The sequence below is a fragment of the Hypanus sabinus genome, chromosome 2 (assembly GCF_030144855.1).
Source record: "Hypanus sabinus isolate sHypSab1 chromosome 2, sHypSab1.hap1, whole genome shotgun sequence".
NCBI classification, from domain to species: domain Eukaryota; kingdom Metazoa; phylum Chordata; class Chondrichthyes; order Myliobatiformes; family Dasyatidae; genus Hypanus; species Hypanus sabinus.
In genome coordinates, this window is record NC_082707.1 from 98,729,723 (window position 1) to 98,748,024 (window position 18,302).

The following is an 18,302-nucleotide window of genomic DNA, read 5'->3' on the forward strand; positions in this document are numbered from 1 at the left end:
AGTGAGCCAAGCACTTTAGCACCCTTTATAGGTCAGGGGGCTGGAGGGTCCAGCCCAGGTGATTCACCAGGGGGCCAATGGCTTGGTGCTAGACAAGTTAATCCAATTAAGGTGGCCAATGGTTAAATGTGCATTGATTAGTTGGGAGGAGCGAAATGTTGACTGGCAGGTGGTGTGACCTCCGACCAGGTGAGGGCAGTGCTGTCACGTGACTGGCTCGGCTCTCTGGATACACCCTCTCCACCTCTGATGGACTGGCTCATGGACCTCTGGTTTCCTTCTCCTCAAACCTATAATCAGCTCTTTGGTTTTGCTGACATTGAATAAGAGGTTGTTGTTGTTGTGACATCACTCAGCTAGGTGTTCAATCTCTCTCCTATAGGCTGATTCATCACCACCTTTGATTCAGCCTGTGACAATGGTGTCATCAGCAAACTTGAATGTGGCATTGGAGCTGTGCTTAGCCTCACAGTCACAAGTGTAAAGCAAGTAGATCAGGGGGCTAAGCACACAGGCTTGTGGTGCACCTGTGCTGATGGAGATTGAGGAGATGTCGTTGCCAATCCAAAGATACTGGGCTCTCCAACGTTCCATTGCACAAGGAGGTATTGAAGCCAAGTCTTGAAGCTTATTGATTAGTTTTGAGGGGATGATGGTATTGAATGCAGAGCTGTAATAATAATAATAATAATAAGAGCATCCTGATGTATGCATTTTTGCTATCCAGATGTTCCAGGCTGAGTGATGAGCCAGTGAGATGGGACCTGCTGTGGACTGTTGCTCAGCTGGACAAATTGGAGTGGATACAAGTTGCTTCTCAGGCAGGAGTTGATGTGTTTCATCTCCAGCCTCTCAAAGCACTTCATCACTGTGGATGTAAATGCTACTGGACGATAGATTGAGGAAGGTCACCATGCTCTTCTTGGGCACCGGTATGATTGAAGCCTGCTTGAAGCAGGTGGGGACCTCTGACTGCTGAAGCAAGAGGTTAAAGATCTCAGTGAACACACCAGCCAGTTGATCAGCACTGGTCTTTGGTACTTGGCCAGGTAACCCACCCTGTCTGGATGTTTTCCTTGGATTCACCCTCCTGAAGGCTGCTTGCATGTCGGTTTCAGAGACTGAAATCATAGGATCATCGGGGGATTTTGAGTTGGTTCCTCCATGTTTTGACGGTCAAAGTAAGCATAGCAGGCATTGACCTCATCTGGAAGTGAAGCTCTGATGTCTCCTATGACGCTTGATTTAACTTTACAAGAGGTGATAATATTTAAGCCCTGTCGTGCAACCTTCGTTGATTCATGTTTGGTTCGGAATTGCCACTTCGCCAATGAGATGGCTTTCTGGAGATCATACCAGGACCTCTTGTACCTTTCTTCTGCCTCTGATCTGGCTTTCAGCAGATTTTGGATCTCATGATTTATCCAGGGCTTCTAATTGTGGAAGACTTTTTTTCCCCCAATATTTTTATTAGTTTCTACATAGAGGAATACAGAAGACAAGAAAGTGTATACAAGAGTTTAGAAAAGATTAAAAAAAACACCAGTTACATTATATCTGTTCATAATAACAATTACTTTACCCTGCATTCATATGTTAATCAATAGTTATATTAAACTATACTATTTATACTATCTATGGTATACGACTCTGAACGGTATTGTGGGGACACACTCATCTACAACTGTTTTAATAAAGTCCGTTACAATCCTGGTGTACTCATTCAGATCCCTGGATGTTTCCTTGAACTCGACCCAGTCCACTGACTTGAAGCCGCTCCTCTGCTTCCTGCGACCACCTCTTTGTTGTCCTGAGCTCAGGAGCCTTGCTGTTCAGCCTCTACCTGTATGCAGGTAGGAGAAGGACGGCCAAGTGATCTGATTTACCGAAATGTGGTCTGGGCATGGAAAGGAAGGCATTCCTTATCTTAGTACAACAGTGGGCTAGCACGTTGAAGCCTCTGGTGCTGCAGATTACATGCTAATGGTAATTGAGCAGTTTTCTTCAAACAAGCCTGGCTGAAATTGTTATATGGTTATATTGCAGGTCAGTGGGACTAGGTGTGAGTAAGCATTTGGCACGGACTAGGAGGGCCGAGATGGCCTGTTTCTGTGCTGTAGTTGTTATATTTTATATTAAGTCTCCAACTATGATTATTTGGAGATGGTATCACGCAGTATTGCATGTGCTTATTGTTGCCACTGGTGGAATGTAAGCTGCGGTCAGGGTCATGGAGGAGAACTCCTCAGGTAAATAGAACAGATGGTATTTGACTGTTAAGTGTTCAATGTAAGGGGAACATGAGCTCGACAAAACCGCCGTATTGGAGCATCCTCGAGAATTTCTCGTGAAACACACCTCCTCCTTTTGCCTTTTTTTGAATCAGAAGTTCAGCCCGTTTGGTAAATCGAGAAGCCTTTGGGTCTGATGGCTGTGGCTGGCGTGCTGGGAGAAAGCCAAGTCTCAGTCAGACATACAATGCAACATGCTCTCATTTCTCTCTGCTACAGCAATCTTGCTCGCAGGTCCTCAGTTTTGTTCTGCAGCAACTGTACTTTGCCAACAAGATGCTGGGTGGAGGAGGCATCGTCCCTCCATGTTTCAGCTCCCCCCCCCACGCCTCTATCCAGCCATGGTGATGAACCTTTGTCTGCTTAGGAGTGCCGAACCTCCCTGGCCCACCAAGTCCTTCAGATGATCGTCAGATCTGTTGGTTGTTAAATTGATCCAAATGTACATTGCGCCGAGGGAATTTGCATGCTGCAGACTGCAGGGAGAGCAATTAGAAAGAGTATATTTAAACACATATTTGGAATTTATTGTCTGCAGCCCACAGAACGTCATTGATGATCATCTTGCAATCAGAACAGTCCTGCTGAAAGGCCATTGTCACGCAGCCAACTCCCTCTGTGTGTTTTCTCAGTGGGTGAAGTTGATTGGTCGCTTACCCTCTCCTTAGATGCAGGACTAAGGAAGGTGGTGGGTAAGCTAAGTATTCGGCAGAATTCTCTGTGCCAAGTTCTGATCTCAATCAGGAGGTGATGAGCAGAAGGTGGGAAGTATCAAGTGATAGGAGACATGCAGCCATCCCACTGACAGCTCCAAGCGTCTGGTTGGTACCTTCTCACTCCTAACTTAGTAAGGTGGAGATTATGGAAGTGTAAAAAAATAATTGAATAAAGGGATCATTTGTAGGAAACTCAGATAACCCAGCATCTTTGTGATGTTACCCAAACTCGGTTTTACTTCACTTTTTTTAAAACCTGTTCCACAATAGTTATAATATCACTCCACACAGTTCCACTCTGCAACTCTTTCCAGACCCCAATCCTGACTCCAGCCACACACCCTGGCCCCAGTGGAACTACAATTCCCAGCTGCACATATGCACCCTGCTGTAAATGTCACTGTAGTCTTTAGCCTTTTCTCCCATTCCTTCATGCAGCTCCCGGATAGAGATGAGAAAGTGGATTGAAGACCTGAGCAAAGCTATTGAACTAGTGAAGAAATCAAATGAGAAGAGAGACCCATTTCTGGAGAGCAGTATCTATGATCGATCAAACAGTAAGTAACTTAGAACTCTTGGTCTCATTTCTCTTGCAAATGGAGGAAAAGAGTAGCACTAAGAATGGTAGGACAGTAGGGAACAGATGGACCTTGGAGAGCAGGTGCATTGAAAGCAGTGTCACAGGTAAAAAGAGCCGTGAAAAAGGCTTCAATTTGTTGGACAGATCTTCGGAGATGTTGACACCAGGAACTTGAAACGGCTCACCCTTTCCAGCGGTGAGTCCCTGATGAGGACTGGCGTGTGCCCCTGGACTGTGGAACACATCGTTGAAACAGCATCATTCCAATGTCGCTTGCAATACGGTGTACACTTCTCATCACCTTCTTATTAAAAAGACATGGTTACACTGGAAAGAATGCAGAGAGATTTACAAGAATGTTGCCAGGATTAGAGGATATGAGTTAAAGGCAGAGGCCACCCAGACTAGGTCTTTAGTCCTTTTATGTAGTAGAATGAGGGGTGACTGCAGAATTATGAGGGGCATAGATAAGATGAGTGATCTTTACCCCAGGGTAGAGTAGTCCAAAACTAGGTGGCATGGGTTTAGGTTAAGAGATGAAAGATTTAGAAGGAACCTAAGGGGCAAATTTTTCACACAGAGGGTGGTGAGTATATGGAATGAGCTGTAAGAGGAAGTGATTGAAGTGGGTAGAACAGCATCATTTCAGAAGCATAGAGGGGTGGGGCCTGGTGGTTTCGGGGTCGAATGAGGAGATTGAGACCGGCTGAGTGGACACTGTGGTTGGTGTTAACTGTTTTGGCTGAAGAGCCTGCATTCATGCTTCGCCGGGGGAGTTTATCACCTGTACAAGGTGGGCCTTGTTCGCGGTTCTCACCAGGTCCCTGTCCACCTGAATGATATTCCTAGGACTGCTGTTATTACATTGTTTGGTTTGCTTGAGTTCCTTCGACTGCCATTCAGGCTGAAGAACGCAGCCCAGACCTCCCAGCGCCTCATGGACAGTGTTCTCAGCGATTTGCCATTCCTGTTTGTTTACCTAGATGACATTTTGGTAGCCAGCTCTCTAGGGACAAACTCTCCTACATTTAAGAACACTTTTCAAGCACCTTAGTCAGCACGGTCTTATCAACCCGGTGAAGTGCCAGTCTGTGGTTGACATCCTCGGACACTGTGTCAATGCAGCAGGGGCACTTCCCCTGCCAGCTAAAGCTGAAGCCATTAAGCACTTCCCTTGGCTAGTCACCATTAAGGCCCTGCAGGAATTATTGGGCATGGTGAACTTTTATCACCGTTTTGTCCCCAAAGTGGCTCAGCTCCTGCTCCCTTAAGGGCCAAGCACGTTGTGGACTGGACGGAGGCATGGTCCAAGGCATTCTTAGACACTAAGCAGGTATTTTAGTACGTTTGACTGAGCTTCTTGGCATTTTCGCTTTCTCCTAGAAGGTTGTCCATTTATGGCTTTTGTGGATCATTACCCCCTAACATTCACAAGGTCTCTGAACCTTGATCTGCTCGACAGCAGCACCATCTTTCTTTTATTTCAGAGTTCACCATGGACATCCAGCATGTCGCGGGGAAGTGTAACCTCGTAGCTGACTGCCTTTCCCGGTCCTTCACTGGAGCTGTCCATCGGACGTGGACTGCGCTCAGATGGCGGCAGACCAGGTTTCGGACCCAAGTGTGCAGGTGCTGCATTCGGCACACAGATGGTTGAAATCAGTAGACGTTGCTTTCGGTGACAGCGGCGTTTCATTACCGTGTGACGTGTCAGCGGGACGACCCAGGCCGGTTGTGCCAGTGAGCTGGTGGCGGTGTGTTTTCGATGTGGTCCGTGGGCTTTATCACCTGGGCCGCAGGGCATCTTAGAAACTGGTGGCGCAAAGGTATGTGTGGCACAGACTTAAGGACGTCAGGGACTGGGCTAGTGTTTGTTTGACGTGTCAGCAAGTGAGCAAAGGTGCATCGACACTCCTTTAGCTCTTTTCACGGTCTCTGTGTGGCGTTTGGACCATGTGAATGTGGACTTGGTTAGCTTGTTGCCCCCGTTCTGTGGGTTTACTCACCTCCTCACCATCGTTGATAGGACCGCACGTTGGACGGAAACAATTCCACTGTCGTGCATTTCAGCAATGGAGGTGGCGCGAGCGTTCATTGGCTCATGGATCGTTCAGTTTGGCGTCTTCAGACCAAGGGAAGGAGTTTACATCTGAGCTTTGATTTGTGGTTGCCCGTGATCTGGAAGTCAAACTGCACTGGACCAGGGCTTATCACCCTCAGGACAACGGTCTGCGCAAGTTGCTCCACCATTCAATGAAGCTGCTCTCCATGCATAGTGATAGTTGTTGGGCAGACAGACTGCCGTGGGTCACGTTGGGTCTGAGGACCTTCTGTACTCTTCTGCAGAGCTTGTTTTTGGACTACCCCCTGCAGATGCTGGGACAGTTTCTCTGAACATCCATGCTCCCATGGTCTGCTTCACAGTACCGGTCAGCTTTTATTGACAACACCAAAACTTCCGCCCTGGTGCCCCTATCATAACATGGCCTTAGAAGTAATTACACTGGTGTTGATTTTTGTTGAAACTCCGACAGTTGCTATTCTTGTATTTCCTATATCACTGAATGTTATTATTTTCAATTAGCATTGAAATCTATAGCAAATCAGAGCCCTGCCAATGGGTAATAAAGGTCCAAACTTGTTTAGTGGTGAAAGATCAAACAGCTCCAATGAGAGCATGATAATGGGGTGCCGTTGGCTGTCGGGTGATATTCCCGCGGGATTGCTGAGCAACATTAGGTTGTTGTAACTCAGATGGAGACACAAGAGATTGTAGAAAATGCAACAACAAACTGCTGGAGGAATGCAGAGGGTGGAGCAGCTTCTGTGAGAGGAAAAGGGTTGCCAACGTTTCAGGTCGAAACCCTGCATCAGGACTGAGAGGGGAGATGGCCAGTATAAGGAGCAGAAGGGAAGCGGTGAGGTGACTGGTTAACTGAGGAGAGATGTAAGACAATAGGCAGGCTGTGCTAGACGGGCAGGTAGCAGGGGTGGAGTTGGGAGACACAGACAAGTGAGAGAGACGAGTGGGTCAGTTGCTGTCGCTAATGCCTGATCTCCTTAACTATCTGCTTTTGGGAAGTATTTACAGCTTTTGATACGCCAGTGGATGCTGCTTGATTTTAAATATGCTAATGAGAAATACTGGTCAGTAATTTGTCTTAAAGAACTGACACCCCAATTGTTTTTCCTCTTTATGCGTTTATCCCAATGTTCCTAGGATCTTCAGACGAGGCGTCGCTGGAGCAAGAATCTGAAGAGGATACTTACTCCTCCCACAGCTCGTTGGACAAGCAGACCCATCACCGTGCCAATACCACAGTGCACGTGTGCTGGCATCGCAACACAAGTGTCTCCATGCTGGATCACAGTGTTGCAGTGGAGGTACCCGGCAGGGCACACTCACTACCTCCCACACCACAGGATAACCTTGGCAGTGCATATGAGCAGCATCCCCACCTCACTGATGTGGACACCAGTCATTTTTGGGCAGCTACTAAGTTGAGCTTTACAAATTGAATTAACAAATCAATAATCAATGTTTTGTTTTGAAAATTTGGGAAGTTTTTATAAGTTCACTCAAGAATCTGTGAGCTAAAAGCACAGGACGAGTTGGGAAGTAAGGACGATGTAACTTTGCTTTCAGAGCCTACTGTGTGTTCTGTACATTCCCATCTATTCCCTGTTTTCAGAGGAATACAGAGAAATGCCTATGGCTTGCCATCTGAATGGCTTGGTGCTGATGGGGGCCCCAATGTGTGTGGGAGAGTGCAGGAGTGGGGTCCCAGTTCCCGGGATCTTCACAGGGAGAATGTCCAGACTCACGAATCTGGGCTGCTGGGAGTTCTGCCTGCAGGCACCGCTGTGCTGCTGCGAGTGATATGGGGGCGAGGTTTGCTTCAAACTGCAGTCAGAGAAAATAGAAATTAATCCTGTATCAGTGAACCATCACGGTTGAAGAATTGAGTAGTATGAATAATGCAGAACCAAATGATCTAGAATTTACCAAACAGACCCAATTTATTCTGACCATGGAGAGAGCTTAGGCTTGAAGAATCCCTTTCATATTCAACTCAGTCAGCATGTTGGCATTACCCTCCATTGATTAAACTGTGTATATAAGGTGGGTAAATCTTGAGTGAGCAGAAACATTCTGATTTACTTTAAAAAAAAAATCAGACCATCAAACAGCCTGAGAACTGATCAATCTTCCTGCTGGCTCATACGCTGTGAAGGGAAATGCTCCAATTTGGGACAATTTTTAACTTTATGTTGGGATTAAGATCTAAGCATTAACAAGAATTGATTTTGGCATATTCCCAATGTCCGTCCTGCTCCAAATCTGGCTATTGAAATTTGTACCCATTTTGTCTAATTGTGCCTTTAAACCAATTGCTCTCATATGACTCCCGGGGTATCTTGTGGGCCGGAAGTAAACTGCATTCTCTCCATACTTCAATTTTCACTCCTTTTCCTTTTAAACAGGCCCTTACAACATACTGTTCTTTGTTCTTTCAGCTAACTCATGTTCTTTGTCTTTTTGCTGATGAAAATAATTTTGTTTCCTCACACAGCAGTTTGTCTCCTCATCTGTGTTATGGTGGGTTACCTCACGCTTGCTTCCCTATAGCTGGCCTCACTAAGTGATGTCACAATGTGGCTCAGTTGTACACCCAGTGAGATGTTGGTCTGAGTGTCAGAGTCCCAAAAACCCTGCGCTATTTCCTTCCGTATTCAATTGCTGCACAATCCCAGGTCAAGCGGATAGTGAGAGCTTACTGTACAACTTGGACCTTCCAAAGTCTACTAACATCTCTAGAGACAAAATGCCAAATGTACTTTCAAGAAGAAGGCATCAGTACCAAAAGAATCAACCTGATCAACGGGTATTTTCAGAACATTTCACAGTGTACCTGTGGGGGACATTTTTGGATGTTTAAAGATTATGCCAATCTGTGAGACCGTGGGGTTTGTGGGAAGGTGATCACTTCCTTAAAATAGAATACATGAACAAGCTCCTCAGCCCACCATGTTGTAATGAACTAATCAAATAGTAATTAAATGCTTAGGCAAGCTCTTCCCTTCTGGCTACACAATGTCTGTATCCCTCCATTCTCTGTACATTCATGTCTCTCTAAGAACCCCCGTCATACTTACTTCCACGTCCACCCTGGCAGTGCATTCCAGGAACCCCCATCTCCATGTAAAAAAAAAAGTTCACCTGTACATCTCTTTTGAGCTTATTCCTCTCACCTTAAATGCATGCTTTCTAACATTAGATATTTTGATCCTGCGGAAAAGATACCAGCTGTCCGTCAAAGCCTCTCAGAATCTTATAAACCTTTAATAGGCCTCCACCACTCTAGAGCAAACAACCCAAGTTTGTCCAGCCTTTCCTCCAGTCCAGGCAGCATCCTGGTAAAACTCTGAACCCTCTCCAAAGCCTTCACCTCCTTCCTACAATGGGGCGACCAGGATGGGAGGCAATTATCTGGGACGCAGCCCAACCAGAGCTTTATAAAGCTGCAACATAACTCCCCAACTCTTGAACTCAGTTGCTCAGCTGATAAAGCCAAGCATGCCAAACATCTTCACCCATCAGCATGTGCAACCACATTCAGGGAGCTATGGATTTGAACCCAAGATCTCTTTGTACTTGTCCAGGATTCTGCCATTAACGATGTATTGTAATTTTACATTTGATCTCTCACACTTGGCTGGCTTGCCATTTCTCAGCCCTTTGCCAAGCTTCTACAGTGCCCACACCACCACCAATGTTTATTATCTACAAACTTACTAACCCAGCAGCTGCATAAAGATCTAGTAAGGACATCAAAGTTTGCAGGGTGAAGGCAGGAGAATGGAATTGATAGGGATAATAGACAATAGGTGCAGAAGTAGACCATTTGGCCCCTTGAGTCTGCACTGCCATTTTGAGATCATGGCTGATCATCTACTATCAGTACCCGGTTCCTGCCTTGTCCCCATATCCCTTGATTCCCCTATCCATAAGATACCTATCTAGCTCCTTCTTGAAAGCATCCAGAGAACTGGCCTCCACTACCTTCCGAGGCAGTGCATCCAGACCCCCACAACTCTCTGGGAGAAGTAGTTCTTCCTTAACTCTGTCCTAAATGACCTACCCCTTATTCTCAGACCATATCCTCTGGTACTGGATTCTCCCAGCATCTGGAACATATTTCCTGCCTCTATCTTGTCCAATCCCTTAGTAATCTTATATGTTTCAATCAGATCCGCTCTCAATCTCCTTAATTCCAGTGTGTACAACCCCAGTCTCTCTAACCTCTCTGTGTAAGACAGTCCAGACATCCCAGGAATTAACGTCGTGAATCTACGCTGCACTTCCTCTACAGCTAGGATGTCCTTCCTTAACCCGGCAGACCAAAACTGTACACTGTACTGGTGTGGTCTCACCAGGGCTGTGTACAAATGCAAGAGGATTTCCTTGCTCTTGAACTCAATTCCCTTTGTAATAAAGGCCAATATTCCATTAGCCTTCTTCACTGCCTGCTGCACTTGCTCATTCACCTTCAGTGACTGATGAACAAGGACTCCTAGATCTCTCTGTATTTCTCCCTTACCTAACTCTACACCATTCAGATAATAATCTGCCTTCCTGTTCTTACTCCCAAAGTGGATAACCTCACTCTTATTCACCTTAAACGTCATAGTAAATCAGTCATGATGGAATGGCAGAGCAGGCTTGATGGGCCAAGTGGCCTAACTCTGTTCCTGCGTTGTATGGTCTTATGGATCAGGTATTAAGCTCCACAGATTCCACTGCACACAGTAGTCAGTCATTAAAGCTACCAGCAAGCCAGTTTTTCACCAATCTCATAAGGTCTGACTTTGGTCATTAGACTCCTCAGGGAAAGCCATGCAAGTTGCACAGAATTTGTATCTCACTGACTCTCCTGCTCAAAAAACCTCAATCCTGTTAAATATTCAAAGGCAATTTATTATCAAAGTACATGTATGTCACCATATACAACCCTGAGATTCATTTTCTTATGGGCATACTCAATAAATTCCATACAATAGTAACCATAAAACAATCAATGAAAGGTGATACCAACTTGGGCATTCAGCTGGTATGCAAAAGACAACAAACTGTGCAAATATAAAAAGAAAGAAAAAATAAATAAATAAACAAACAAGCAAGCCAGCCAGCCAGCCATAAATATAAAGGAGGTGAGATGAAGAGTCCTTGAAAGTGAGTCCATAGGTTGTGGGAACTGTTCAGCTGTTGGGCAAGTGAAGCTGAATGTGCAGTTAGCACCTCTGAGTGGGACACAATCTTCCCTTAAATTCCTGCTCGTTACCCTTGTTAACCTGGCTCCTTACTGAATGCTTTCTTGAGCAATTCTGGCTGTCAGAGTCGGGAAAAAGTCGGTTGAGTGTTTTTGCACTTGAAGGACCTTCATGGCATAGGCTAGTCTGGTAATTTATAATCATGTGGCAGGAAGATAGTTACATAGCCTGTGTATTGATAATTGGCAGTGTCATTGTGTACAACTTGATGCTCTCAAATTTTCTTGATAAAACTTGTTCTTATTTTTGACATCAACAATACAGGATGATTAAAGGAGCCACATTGGACTAGATGAGCATTTAACAGAAACTCTCCTGGAATAGTTAATGCCTAACCCTTGGAGCAGCAAGCTTCCAGGTTCTGTTCAATGTTGTGCTGCATGAACTAATCTCATGCTAACTGGGGAAAATTGTAAAGGAAGTCTAAGGGGAAGGTGTTACTACAGGAGAATAGCCCACTCCATTGCAATTGTGGAAAATCTAGCGGAAATGTTAATATATTTATGAAAACATTGAGAATAAAAGCAGAGTTATTATAAAAGTATAAAAATACAAAATGTTCAGACGGGGGGGGGGGGACATTTGTGTCTGTTTCTGGGCACTTTACTTTAGGAAATACACGAGGGCTTTAGAGACATACCAAGATGTTTCCAAGGATGAGGGTTACATTTATTGGAGTAGACAAGAAAACTGGGTAAATCTCCCTGGGGAGGTAATGAGCAACTTCAAATCCATGAAGGATTTACATGGAGTCAATGACTAAAGGTTCAGTGTTCAAAGGATTGAAAGTGATTGGCAAAAAAAAAGTAGAGAAGAAATAAAAGACTGAACATGTACAAATGAGGAAGCATTTTTATGTAATAAGCAATTCGACTTTGAGTTCACTGCCTTAAAGTGGTGATAGACACATATTCAGCAGTAAGCTTTCAAAAGGAATCCAATCAGTACAAGGGAAATATGGATGTGGGCTTTTCTGAGTGGCTGTGTGAAAAAGAGTGGATTCAGCATCAGACCCTCTACCCCTTGCTCTACCATTAGAACGGTAGAACATGGAAAACTCGTTCATACTAAATTGCCTGACGGAGCTAGTCCCATTTACCTGCTATTCTATGATTTCATGATAAGTAGCACTAATATTGTCCGTAATGATCCTGAGAGGAAAGCAATCTGGGTCTTCTCTTCCAGCTGTGAGTCAGAGATGCCTCCCACTGACCCTTTTCCGAGAGTCATCCATGTAGTGTGGTCTGTACAACTGGCCATTTTGTGATATCATTGTTGCAAGTATAAATGTATAACATGCAAGCCACGGTTCTAACTGATGTTTCATTCACTGTTGTCCTGCTTGTGTCTGTCTTGCTTCCTTTTGCGGTGTCAACTAACTCATGGATCGTCTTAGTTCTTTGTCCCTCTACTGCCACAGCAGAGCTTCCTCCACACTGTCCCGTGGCCTTGGGCCAGCAGCCCAACACCATTACCCATGTGTGCTGGTACCGGAACCAGAGCCTCTCACTGGCTGATTATCTCCGTATGTTTGAGGTAAACAATTGCCCGAGTAGACGTAATTCCCGGGGAGGCTGCAGCTCTGCAGTCAATGTGGGAGTAGGCCTGGTTGTTATTGTTTGTATAGTAATTGGTTTATTATTGTCATATGTACCGAGATACTATGAAAAGCTTTTGTTAGTGTACTATCTAGACTGGTCAGTCCATTCATAACTAAACAGAGGTTGTAAAGAGTGAGAATTCTGCATATAGATACTGAGAAAGTACAATACATCTGCTGTAGACAATTAAAGTGCAAGGGTCATGGTAAAGTTCATCTCTAGTATACAAGAGATTAGTTCAAGAAATTTGTAACAGGAGATAGGAACTGTCCTTTAGCCTGGTGGTATGTGTATCAGTTCAATTTGAGATACTGACTGAAGTTGTTGCCATTTACTATCTCATAGTGTGAAGGGAAACGGGGGAAATCGTCAACTTGGCGCCTACCCTGTTGAACTGTGGCTGTTAAGATCAAAGCAGTTCTGTTGCATTGATAAACTGTTGCATTTATATGGTACTTTTAATGTAGATAAATATCTTAGAGGGTCACAGATGTGTAAGGAAAAGCCTGGAGGACAAGTCAGATATTGAGATGGGAGTGCAGTTGAAACTGTCGTATGTGCAGTAAGTGCGCGTCTGCACCGTAAGTGAGTGTCTGCACGGTAAATGTGTGTCTGCACAGAGCCATTGAGAAATTTACTTGCAGCAGCCTCACAGGCAGGCAGCATTAGAGGCACAACTTTCGGGTGATCTCAGTGGAGATTGAGATCACAGTGCCAGATTTAAAAAGTGAGCTTGGCCTGTTGGGACTTTTGACAGAGATTGAGATACAGGTAGTTTGAGTAATTGGCCTCTTGACAATGGCCAATAAAAAGTTAGGTTATTTATGCTGAGCAGCAGTAATTGGAGTGGGACAGAATGAGAGTGGAGTACTGAGGTTTTGGCTCAAGAGGCTTTGCTAAGGGAAGTGGAGGCTACATTCAGCTTTCTTCAAGTTTCCACTTCTTTCTTTATTAGTTCCTAGCTAGAGTAGCTCAAATAGATCCTAAGTCAGTAGTGTGCTCCTCATGTAAGATGTGGGAGACCTCTCATCTCACCTGTGTGAGGTGCATCCAGATGCAGCTCCTTACAGACTGCGTTAGGGAACTGGAGTTGGAGTTGGAGCTGGATGACCTTTGGTTCATTGTGAAGATTGAGGAGGTGATAGGAGCTATAAAGAGGTAGCCACACCTAAGTTGAAGGAGGTGGGTGGCTGTCAGAAGAGGGAAGGAATAGGTAGATAGTACAGAGTACCCAATGGCCATTCCCCCAATAACACGTGTACCACTTTGGACACTGTTGGGGTGATTGAGTGACCAACCAGAGGAAATCCACAACAGTCTGGTCTTTGGCACTGAGCCTGGCTCTCTGGCTTGGAAGGGAAGGAAAGTGGTGATAAAAGGATTCAGTAGTTAGGGAGGGGAACAGGAGATTTTGTGGATGTGAAAGATGGTATGGTATTTTGCTTCCCAGGTGATAGGGGCGATAGGGTTTCAGATCGGGTCCATAGTATTCTTAAGGGGGAGGGTGAGCAGCCAGAAGTTGTGGTACACATTGGTACCAACACCCTGGGTAAGGAAAGGGATGAGATCCCGAAGAGAGAATATTGGAAGCTAGGTATGAAGTTGAAAACAGGCCACCAGAGAAATAATCTCTGGATTGCTGCCTGTGCCACATGCCACTGAGGGCAAGAATTAAATTATATAGCAGATTAACATTTGTCAGAAGAATTAATGCAGGGGGCAGGGTTTCAGGTTTGTGGGTCAATGGGATCTCTTCTGGAGAAGGTATGACCTGTACAAAAGGGATGGATTACACTCAACTTGAAGGGGACCAATATCCTTGCAGGCAGATTTGTTAGAATTTGGAGAGTTTTTAAACTGATTTGTTAGAATTTGGAGAGTTTATAAACTGATTTGTTAGAATTTGGAGAGTTTTTAAACTGATTTGTTAGAATTTGGAGAGTTTTTAAACTGATTTGTTAGAATTTGGAGAGTTTTTAAACTGATTTGTTAGAATTTGGAGAGTTTTTAAACTGATTTGACAGGGGAATGTGAAACAGGGTGATAAGTCACAGGATGAAACAGTTGGTGTAAAGGTCGGTGCAGCACACAGAGCGACTGCAGCAGGATATGCAGTGGACAGGGAATAATTGGAGTCAGTTGGATGGGTTGCAATACTGTATACCGATTTTAATGCCGGAAGTGTCAGGCACAAGTGTGATGAATTTAGAGCATGGGTTAGTATGTTGTGGCCATTACGGAGACCTGGCCATCACAGGGCAGGAATAGCTGCTGGATGCTCTGAAATTCAGATGTTTTGAAAGGGAGGGGGTGGAGGAGATACTGTAACAGAGGTAAGGGACTGGCATCGCTTATCAGGAACAGCAGCAGAAATGGAGGACGTCATGGAGGGATTATCTAGGGAGACAGTGTAGGTTGAAATCAGAAACAGGAAGGGAGCAATCACTCTGTTGGAAGTATATAGACAACCCCCCCCCCCCCAATAGTAACAGAGATACTGAACAGATTAGAAGGTAGATTTTGGAAATGTGTAAAATAGTAGGGTAATTGTCACAGGTGACTTCAACTTCTCTAATATTGTTTGGCATTTCCTTAGTGCAAAAGGTTTAGATGAAGCAGAATTTTTAAGGTATGTTAGGAAGGATTCGTGACACAATGTGTAGACAGGCCGACTAGGGGAGAGACCATACTAAATCTGGTGCTAAGCAACGGACCAGGGCAGGTGACAGATCTCTCGGTGGGTGAACATTTCGGAGACGGTGACTATAAATCACTTTACCATAGCCTTAGACAGGGATAGGAGCAGTTGGTATGGGAAAATATTGAATTGTGAGGGGTTGAATTGTGATGCTATTAGACAGGAACTTGGAGTGTAAATTGTGAACAGATGTACAGAACAGAAATGTGGAGGTTGTTTAAAGAGCCCTTGCTGTAGGTTCTGGATAGGTTTGTCCCATTGAGGCAGGATGAAGGAATCATGATTGACAAGATGTGGAACATCAAGAGGAAGAAAGAAGCGTACCTAAGGATTAGTAAGCAAGGATTAGATAGTGTTCTGGAGAGCTACAAGGTAGCAAGGGAGGAGCTTAAGAATAGACTTTGAAGAGCTAGAAAGGGGCAAGAGAAGACCTTAGTGAGTGGGATTAAGGAAAACCCCAAGGGTGCTACATGTATCTGAAGAACAGGAGGAAAAAGGAAACGTGTCCCTGGAGTTGGAGGAGGTAGGAGAGGTCCTTGGTAAATATTTTGCTTCCGTATTCTCCAGTGAGAGGATTGAGGATTCATTGATGAATGTGAGGTCAGCATGGAACAGGCTAATATGCTGGAAAATGTCGCTATGAAAAACATTAGGGTAGTTAGGTCTCCAGGCGGGGCAGGATATTCCCCTGGTCACTGCGGGATGTGTGCAACGAGACAGCTGAGCCTTTGGCAGTCATCTTTGCATCCTCACTGGCCATAGAGGTAGTACCAAAAGATTGAAGGGTGGCAATTTTTATTCCTTTGTTCTGGAAAGGGAATATGGATAATATTGGGAATTATAAGCCATTGAGTCTTGTATCAATGGTGGGAAAATTATTCGAGAGAATTCCTAGGGAAAGGATTTTCAGGCATTTGGAGAAGCACAGTCTGATTAGGGGTAGTCACTATGGCTTTGTGAAGGGCAAGTTGTGTCTCATGAGCCCGATTCAATTCACTGAGGAAGTGCCAAAACAAATTAGTGAAGGTAGAGCAGTGGATATGGTGTATATGGATTTTAGTATGTTCATAAAGAAAGTCAGGAGACATGGGAACCAGGCTGTGTGGATTCAGAATTGGTTTGCATAAGGCAGAGGGTAGTGGTAGGAGAAGTGTATTTTGCCTGGAGGATGGTGACCTGTGGTGTTCTGGAGGGATCTGTTTTGGGACCCCTGCTCTTTGTGATGTTTACGTGATTTGGAAGAGGAAATAGAAGAGTGGGTTAGTAAGTTTGCAGATGACCTGAAGGTTGTTGGTGTTGTGAATAGTGTGGAAGGTTGTTGTAAGTTACAACAGGACATTGACAGGATGCAGAGCTTGGCTGAGATGGAGTTCAATCTGGAAATGTGTGAAGTGATACACTTCGGAAGGTTGAACTTGAAGGCGGAATGCAAGGTTTAGGGCAGGATTTTTAGCAGTGTGGAGGAACTGAAGGAACTCGGGGTCCACATGTCCATAGATCCCTTAACATTGCCATGCAAGTTGATAAAGGAGTATGGAAGGTTGGTCTTCATTAGTCAGGGGTTTGAGTTCAGGAGCTACCAGGTAATGTTGCAGCTCTATATAAAAAAATGGGGTATTGTGTTCAGTTCTGGTCATCTCGTTTTAGTAAGGATGGGGAAGCTTTAGAGGGTGCAGTGGAGATTCAGCACGATGCTCTCTGGATTAAAGAGTATGCCTTATGAGGATAGGCTGAGTGAGCTAGGGCTTTTCTCTTTGCAGCAAAGGAGGACGAGAGGTGGCTAGATGGAAGAAAACAAGATCAGAGGCACAAATCGAGTGGGCAGCCAGAGACTTTTTCCCCAGGGCAGAAATAATTGATAAGAAGAGGCTTAATTTTAAAGTAATTGGAGGAATGTATGGGGGGGGAGGAATGTCAAAGTGTAAGTTGTGTGGAATGCATTACCACGGGTGATGGTGGAGGCAGATACATTAAGGAATCTTAGATAAGCACATGAATGAAAGAAATACTCCGATTATTTATTACATGTACAGTGAAATGTGTTGTCTGCATTAACAAGCAACACAACAAAGATATGCTGGAGGCATTTCACCGTATGGAGGGCAATGGGGACAGAAGGGTTAGATTGAGCTTAGAATATGTTAAAAGGTCAGCACTTTAGCAAGGGCTGAAGGCCTGTACTATACTGTACTGAACTATTCTATGTTCTAAGGGGGAAAAGCAGGTATTTTGTATAAATAATACAGGAAATGTGGAAGAACAAACACATTGTTCTTCCCAACAAAATTGACCAAAATAAGATAGATGGTATTGGGTTGAAAAATTGAGTGCAGGATCTGAGGGATGAGCTGGGTGTAAAACCCCAGAGCTTGATCAGACTGGATAATGCACTCTGTCCAACGCAGAACATGTGGGAGCCACAGTAGCATAGCAGTTAATGCATGCTACCCCAGCTCCGGCTGTCGGAGTTCAGAGTTCAATCCCAGTGGTTCTAGAAGGAATTTGTATGTCATCCACGAGGAATTTGTGGGTTTACTTCGAGTCCTCTGGCTTCCTTCCACAGTCCAAAGTAGGGTTAATTGGTCATTGTAAATTGCCCTGTGGTTAGGTTATGGTTAAATTGGAGGAGCTGGATAGTGTAGCTTGAAAGGCCTTTTCCTCCAAATAAATAAAAATGTTATTGACACTGGTTGAAGCTGTTAAATCACTATGGCTTCTGAGCAGTCTAACAGATAAGATTCATTCGGTGGATTGCTTGTTAGATGATTGAGACTTGAAGAGGTAACTTTGCAGAATGAAGGACAGAAGTTTCAATGGACAGAGATCTTTTAGTGAGTTGGGATAAGAAGGTGGCTTTGAAGTGAGAGTGACCAGTCTCAGAAATGGAAATCAGTTACTTTGGCAACCAAGTTGGCTCAGGATGTTGGGTGATCAGATTTAGCAGGTGAATGAGGAAGAATTAGTTCATTGTTGCATTAAGTTGAGAAAGAATGAGAGAGAATAAGTGCTAATGAGAGTGGGATAGAATTGTGCTTTGGTGGGGATGGGTTTATGGAGGGGAGGGAGGGTGGGTTGTGGTTTGTT

The 18,302-nt window shown here is 44.6% G+C and overlaps 1 protein-coding gene across 4 annotated transcripts in view; it reads left to right on the top strand.

Moving 5' to 3' along the window:
* farp2 (FERM, RhoGEF and pleckstrin domain protein 2) overlaps positions 1–18,302 on the top strand; it is a 242,812-nt gene that overhangs the window by 200,022 nt on the left and 24,488 nt on the right. For 2 of the 4 annotated variants that reach the window (XM_059951181.1, XM_059951189.1), the window contains exons 23-24: positions 3,446–3,564; positions 6,808–6,971. In XM_059951181.1, coding sequence (XP_059807164.1) covers positions 3,446–3,564; positions 6,808–6,971 — 283 coding nt within the window. Of the gene's footprint in view, positions 1–3,445; positions 3,565–6,807; positions 6,972–12,339; positions 12,456–18,302 lie in introns of all 4 variants that reach the window. The other 2 variants (XR_009508090.1, XR_009508099.1) reach the window with 2 other exon arrangements.